This window comes from Humulus lupulus, chromosome 2 (assembly GCF_963169125.1).
Source record: "Humulus lupulus chromosome 2, drHumLupu1.1, whole genome shotgun sequence".
NCBI classification, from domain to species: Eukaryota; Viridiplantae; Streptophyta; class Magnoliopsida; order Rosales; family Cannabaceae; genus Humulus; species Humulus lupulus.
In genome coordinates, this window is record NC_084794.1 from 202,281,631 (window position 1) to 202,288,568 (window position 6,938).

At 36.9% G+C, this 6,938-nt stretch overlaps 1 protein-coding gene across 1 annotated transcript; it reads right to left on the bottom strand.

Moving 5' to 3' along the window:
• Positions 1 to 3,226: 3,226 nt before the first annotated feature.
• On the bottom strand, positions 3,227 to 4,784 carry LOC133815083 (zinc finger BED domain-containing protein RICESLEEPER 2-like). The gene is made up of 2 exons (XM_062247969.1): positions 4,603 to 4,784; positions 3,227 to 4,499 (listed from the first exon to the last, which is right to left on the bottom strand). Exons 1-2 carry the CDS (start codon positions 4,782 to 4,784, stop codon positions 3,227 to 3,229), a joined length of 1,455 nt encoding a protein of 484 aa, XP_062103953.1.
• Positions 4,785 to 6,938: the final 2,154 nt, after the last annotated feature.

A 6,938-nucleotide genomic window follows, 5' to 3' on the forward strand; every position in this document is an offset into this window, starting at 1 on the left:
GCGTATCTCACTGTGGCGTCGCGGCCGCTAGGGGCGAAACAGCTCCGTTCATGGCTGGTCGAAACTCGACACTTAAAGGTGTCTGACGAGCTAAGGCCATGGAAGGCTAAGATTTCAATTATTTGACTGGTTGTGGTAACCGAGCTCCAGTAGAGCTCAGCCTCGAACATCTCCCTCCTCGGCTGCGAGGATGAAGTTTCCCCCATTAGTGAAAACTGGAGCTCCCCTGGAAGATAGGCGACAGTGACCTTTAGCGCAGGGTCGAGGGGAATTGGCCTAGGTCCTGAAATGGGCTCCGGATAGAGGGCCTCCCGAAGAACTCTTCTCTTCCTTTCTATGACTTCGTCTATCTGGCGGCGGTAGTGAGCTCGAATGTCCTCTTGCTCGCGCGCAAGGTCGTATTCTCTTATCCGACGTTGATTCCGGGCGAACAACGATTCAGGGCTCGGAGATTTTGGCTCGAAAGGAATTGCCAGCAATGACCCCCACCGTCTTTCCAGATTCTGCGACATCTAACGAGAAAGAAAAAATGGTGAGGGCCATGCATGCAAGAATCACGAGCTCGATGGGATGAGCTCGGAGATTTAGGAACAAGACAAACTAAATATTAAAACCCTTATTGAAGAGTCAGAGTGTGTGTTCCACGGAAGAGGAAAGAAGCGTGGATGATTTTTTTAAAATCCCGAAATTCAAGGGAAAGAAGAGTGGCGGTTAGCCAGGAAAGGCATTCTTGGGTTTCGTGCATTTATCAAAGACAAGGGTTTTTACCCGAAAACTTAGTGTACAAGAAACGTCGCCTAAAGATTCTCAAAACCCATAAAATGGAAATCTCACTCAAACGTCAAAACTGGGTATAAACCAGAGATGCAAATCCAGCAGGGGAAATCTAGAAAGCATAAAAGCCTATCAGATCAAAACCTCCTATCGTATTATGCTAAGAACATAAACTAGTATATACACATACACAGACAAAATGGAAAACAAAGATTGCATACTTACACAGTAATGGCGATTGCAGAGAGATTGTCGATTGAAGAAGAGGTTGCAAGTAAGAACTCACTGACTCGAACAGACCAGGATTTCTTTGCTTCTTTGGCCGAGAGAACATATACAGAACGGAAGTTGTATGGAGAGGTCTGGTTTCGTTTTTCTTTCTTTTCTTGCTTCTGATGAACGAAAGTGAAAGTGAAGATGAAGAGTGGAGTCTTGTATATATAGGTGGGAAAAAGGAATTAATCTGGAACGTTGAATGAAATCCTTGCAAGATCCAACGGTTAGGGATCAATGACATGATGGCGCCGAAAAGGTGTCAGACGAATGATCGTGGGCGTGTTTCCAAGGTACTCAAGTACCGAAAATGAGCAATACCCAGCTGACGCGTGTCCATTTTCAAAAGTGTGACGGTACAGTTCTCAAAGAAAGTAGTTCAAAAGTTTCCTTCTCTTAGGATTCGAACAAATACTTTTGAGGGGGCAAGATGTTACACCCAGATTTCGAGCTATGTTAATTATGACCTCGAAAGTTGGATTCGCAAATAAGTGGACTCATAAGGTTGGAAACATGCTCCGAGATTATATTCCGAGCTTCCAGGGATATAGACGATCTCGAGTATGGTGACCTCGAAGAGTTCATGATCTCGAAAGATAGCTCCGGGAACACATTCATCTTCAGGGACGACTTCGGATCAGGGGTCCCGAGCTCGACGCACGTACGATCTCGAAAGCCGTGTAGCCTTGAGAGATTCTTCCAGCTCGACAGATGACGGGAAACCTGGGAAGCTAAAGCCTTAGAGATACGCGATAACCACCTTGAATATCTACAAGTATTATAAATATGAGATGTAATCCTTATTTATTATTGTAAATCCCCTAGAATCGTGGGATATTATTTGGTCAGTTATACGTTTCCTGGTCTTCAGGGACGTTTCCTTTTATATCTAATTATAGGCATTTAAGGCCATTTATTTTATTTACACAAAAAGAGTAACTACCCAAAATATGTGGGATAGTATTCTGCATCCTTCTCTATAAGTAGAGAGGCCATGCACCATTGTAAAGGACCGAAATTCTGATCCTTGAGAGAAAACTCTGAATAATTCATGCTTAAGAATTTTCAGAGATAATCTTGAGATTAATAACAGAGACTCGTGGACTAGGCAGATTTAACTGCTGAACCACGTAAAAACCGTGTGTTTGATTTGTGTTATTTTATTTGGCCATTGTCATTCATTGTTTATGTGCTCTTCTTTTACTGTTTGACGAAAAACGGCGTCAACATTTTTTTTATTGCAATCCTTATTTTTTACACTTCTTGTCAACTACACCTTCAAATATTTTATTTTATAATTTACAAAAATAATTACAAGAATAAGGATAATTAAATAAAACATATTTTTTAATATTTACAATTCTTTCATAGAGTAGTTATGGAATATATATTTTTTTATAAATCTTAAACTTAAAATCTATTTAAAATTAAGAATATTCTAAACCACATATAAAATGTCAATTTTACATATTATGCATGTATATAAGTAACCTGAGAGAATTGTATTAAATCATATCATTATATCATCATTTAAATCAAGAATTCGCCAAGTATAATAAGGGTTTCTCAAGAGAACAAAGTAAAATAAAACTATCATATGCAACATAGCACTCCACTTTTGAGAGTTTCTCAAGAGAACAAAGTAAAATAAAACTATCATATGCAACATAGCACTCCACTTTTGATGCGTCAAAAGAATCAAATGACTTTCTTCTTCTTTATTGACCTGCTACCTTAATCATCAAGATCAACTATGTATGACTCCTACAAAAAAAAAAAAATGTATTAAAAATGGAAGTTAATAATTTATTTGATGACTTATAAAAACTTAATTAAGTACCATAGTTGGATCTACATCATTATCTTCATCATTCATGGTGACTAGTGGAGTCGCTTTTGTAAAGAAAATAAAAAAAATTAATATTGAAATAATACAATAAAATATGAATTTATATATATATATATAAAGATAAGTATATTTACCTTTTTTGTCATTTACCAACCAATTTTGAGTGCATATCAATGCTTTTAATGTAGAAGGATGAAGTCTCGCTCGGTGTGAACCCACATGTCTACCGCCAGTACTGAATGTAGATTCCGAAGCAACAGTGCTAATAGGCACAACAAATATATCTTTGGCAATCATATTCAACACAGGATATTTGAGTCCTGTTACTTTTCAATAATTGCATATATCAAAGAACTCATCAGTCCTAGGTATCAATTTCTCTTCCAAATAGAGTTCTAAATCTGACTTCACATTCTCTACACCATATGCAACTATAACATATGTGTCAAAGTTAGATAGATCATCTATTTGTGTTTGAGAAGATGCTGATACACTATCCATTTGCTGACTTCTTTCTCGAAGAGTAGGAAACTTAGAACTGTACTCTTCTAGTAGCTCATAACAAAGCTTGCAGACCTTCTCAATTTCAATCTCATATTGATCATTTCCATAAATGGTAGGAAAATAATATTCGATCAACATAAACTTATACCTTGGATCCAAAACAACAGCCACATTCATAAGCCCATGAATCTCTTCCCAATACTTTTGAAACTTAGACATCATTTGAGTTGCCATGTCCCTAATAAAGGGCTCATCTAGTGTCATGCATGCTTTAATTCTCATTTTAATTTGACACATCTTTGGGAAAAAAAGATTAGCTGTAGAATACTTGGTTCCTAAAAACAACTCTGTCACCTCATGAAACACTTCCAACTTGTCACACAATTTTTGATCTCTAATCCAATCATCTTCTGATGGCGCATATCTAACATATCTTGAATCACGTAGTTTTAATTGTTCAAATACTCTATTGTACAATAAAGCTATGTTGAGCATTAAGTATGTTGAATTCCACCTTGTTTGACAATCAAGTGATAACTTTTTAGTACATGTCACTTCAAGAGAACGAGTAGTGTCCTCAAATTTCTCATACCTCTTTGGTGTGCCCGACCAATAAGCAACACTGTCTCGAATCTTGTCAATGCTATCACCAATAACAGACAAGCCATCCTTGACAATAAGATTCAAAATATGTGCACAACAACACATGTGAAGTAACTTTCCTTTTAAAATGAAACAGTTAGAATTAAATTTTTCCTTCAAAAGTGGAATCATTGGATCGTTAGTTGTACAATTATCCACAGTCACTGTACTAATCTTGTCTTCAATATTCCATTCAGACAAACACGAACTCAATGTATCAGTAAGTGTTACAGCATCATGTGGGCATGGTACATACTTAAAACTTATAATCCTACTATGCAACTTCCAAGAGTCATCTATGAAATGAGCTGTCACAGTCATATATCCCCTCTTTTGATGATTGGCAGTCCACATATCAGTGGTTATAGCTATTCTACTTCTATTCTTCTCCAAAATTTGGCTACATTTCTCCTTCTCAACCTTGTACATTTTCAAAATATCAGACCTAATTGTATTCCTTGACAACATTTTAAACATAAAGAGTATTTGAATAGTCTATAAAACCACTATGCTCAACCATCGATAAAGGGTATTCATGTAGAATGATCATTTGAGCTAACTTTTTTCTCCCTAGTTCAGGATCAAAATTGTAAGTTGTGACTGAAGGACTTGCATTAGGATTAGGATTCATGGCAAGTTGTTCCTTTATTACTGGGCATCTTTTCACATGAGCAAGCAAATGTTTAGTCCCATTACTACTCTCTCCCCCTAATTTCCTCCCACAATGGTTACAAGCTGCCATCAGTTTACCATCAATTTTTTGCAATGTAAAATGATCCCATGCAGGAGATGTTCTCTTTCTCTTAGTACTTCTACTCTCACTTTCATCTTTTGTATTTCATAGAGAATGTGCCTCTTGTGTATGTGTTGAATGAACATAATCAACATCATCGACAAAATTAGATTCGATAACATCTTGGGTAGACATGTTTAGTGTTTGATCTAACCTACATTATATCCACATAACAATTAGGAAATGCTTGGCTCCAAGAATATTATACACATGTATAAATATAACTTAAAGATTACAACACATAAATTCTAACTAGTAAAGGCTTTGACCAAGAAAATAGTGCCACTGACAGTCCTAATGAAACACAATCCGCAGGGTCCCTGAGTAGAATAATCATCATGAAACCTATTATTATCAATGACCCCAACCAAAACACAAAACAAAAGTACACATAGCAGAACAGAACATTAAGTTTTGCATTTATTTAAGGTCTAGCAAAACACAACAGAATAGAACAGACGAATTTCATGTCTCATGAATCAAAGATGAACAATACCAAGGCCTAAAATTACAGCACCGATTGAACATTTATGGCTCAACTCAAACTTCCAAAAATAATAAATGTCAAGGAAATAACATATAGATAGATATATGACAGTCATAAAGTCAACAATGAAACTTCTGGTGAAATGTAATGGGCTCCATGAAGTTGACTGGTACTTCTGAAAAGATGTAAGACTCTAATGATTAAGAAGACTATTGGTTCTGGCAAGTCTTAGAGACTAAGATGGCTGCTTTTTTGTTAAATTGGTCATCAAAGAGATTAGTCAAATTTTTTTAAGGAAAAGAGAACAAATAATTTATTCTATCTAGTGTTTAGTTTCTTCTATTTCTTTTCTTTTCAATCATCTATAATGGTTTTGTTTATTATACGTATAAAAATGAAAATAAAAACCCAGTAAACTATCAAACCGCATTCGAAGCAAATATGAAAATAAAAATATGGTTAGATATGTCATAAACAAACTGTTCTACTATTTGAGTTTGCATACTTGACTAAATAACCAACATTTATGTAGATGCAAATGAAAGGAATGCAATATATGCTTACAGCCACAGTATGCCTGAAAGAACAGTTGGATTGAAACAACTTCTAGCCAACTGGTATATGTTTTGCCTGATCCTGTTTGACCATAGGCAAAGATGCAAACCTGAAAAAAAGAAACGACCATAATGTTGCTAAGATTTATGTTATATGAGTAAACTCAATTCATGAAATACAATTGAACGATGACAAGAAGGAGAAAACCTGATGTAACAATATAAGGCTGAAAAAAACATGTTTATCAATGTTGAACAGTACATACATAATAGAAAAGAGAGAAATAACTAATAAGGTATTATTTCATAGAATCTGAGTGCAAAATCAAGTTCATAAGCTGCATTTGGATTTTTTATTACATCAAGTTCCATATGAATCAGTAGCCAAAACTTCACAGCAGAGCAAAGACAAGAGCATGAAAATGAGCACCTAGCAAAAGAACCATCAAGAAACCCTTGAATTCAAAAGTACTTTATATGCAAAATTTGTGTTCACAGAAGCAATACCCATGTGAAAAAATGAATAGAAGCAATACCCATCTGAAAAAATGAATAGAAGATCTAAAGATGGAGAAGATGGAGATGGAGAAGAGAGCACTCACCATTACCCAAAACTTTGCAGGTGACGGTTGCGGGATACACCGCCGGTCAACGGGCAAAACACGTTCCTAGATGGAAATTAGTGGCGGGAGTGTCGATCTTGGCGCGAACTTCATTGACCATGTTCTTCCTGGTTGTTCTGAGGTTGGATCGGCATTCGGCAGCAGCAGATTTGGTTTGGAGAAGAAGGTTTCGTTTTTGGCTTTGGAAAAAAAGGGTTCAGATCAGTTCAGTAATCAGTATAACTCACTTAGAAAAAAAAAAAGTAATCGGGGCGGGTCTGCCCCGACCCGCCTGAATTTATATTAGGGCGGGGCGGGTCAAAGCCCCCCCCCGAATTCTGCCCCGATTTTACAGGGGCAATGATGCCCCGCCGGGTTGGGGCCCCGACCCGCCTCGCTCCATAGACCCATTTTGCCATTCCTACTCTTGTGGGTGATTCCACTTGTGAAGGCCCATTTG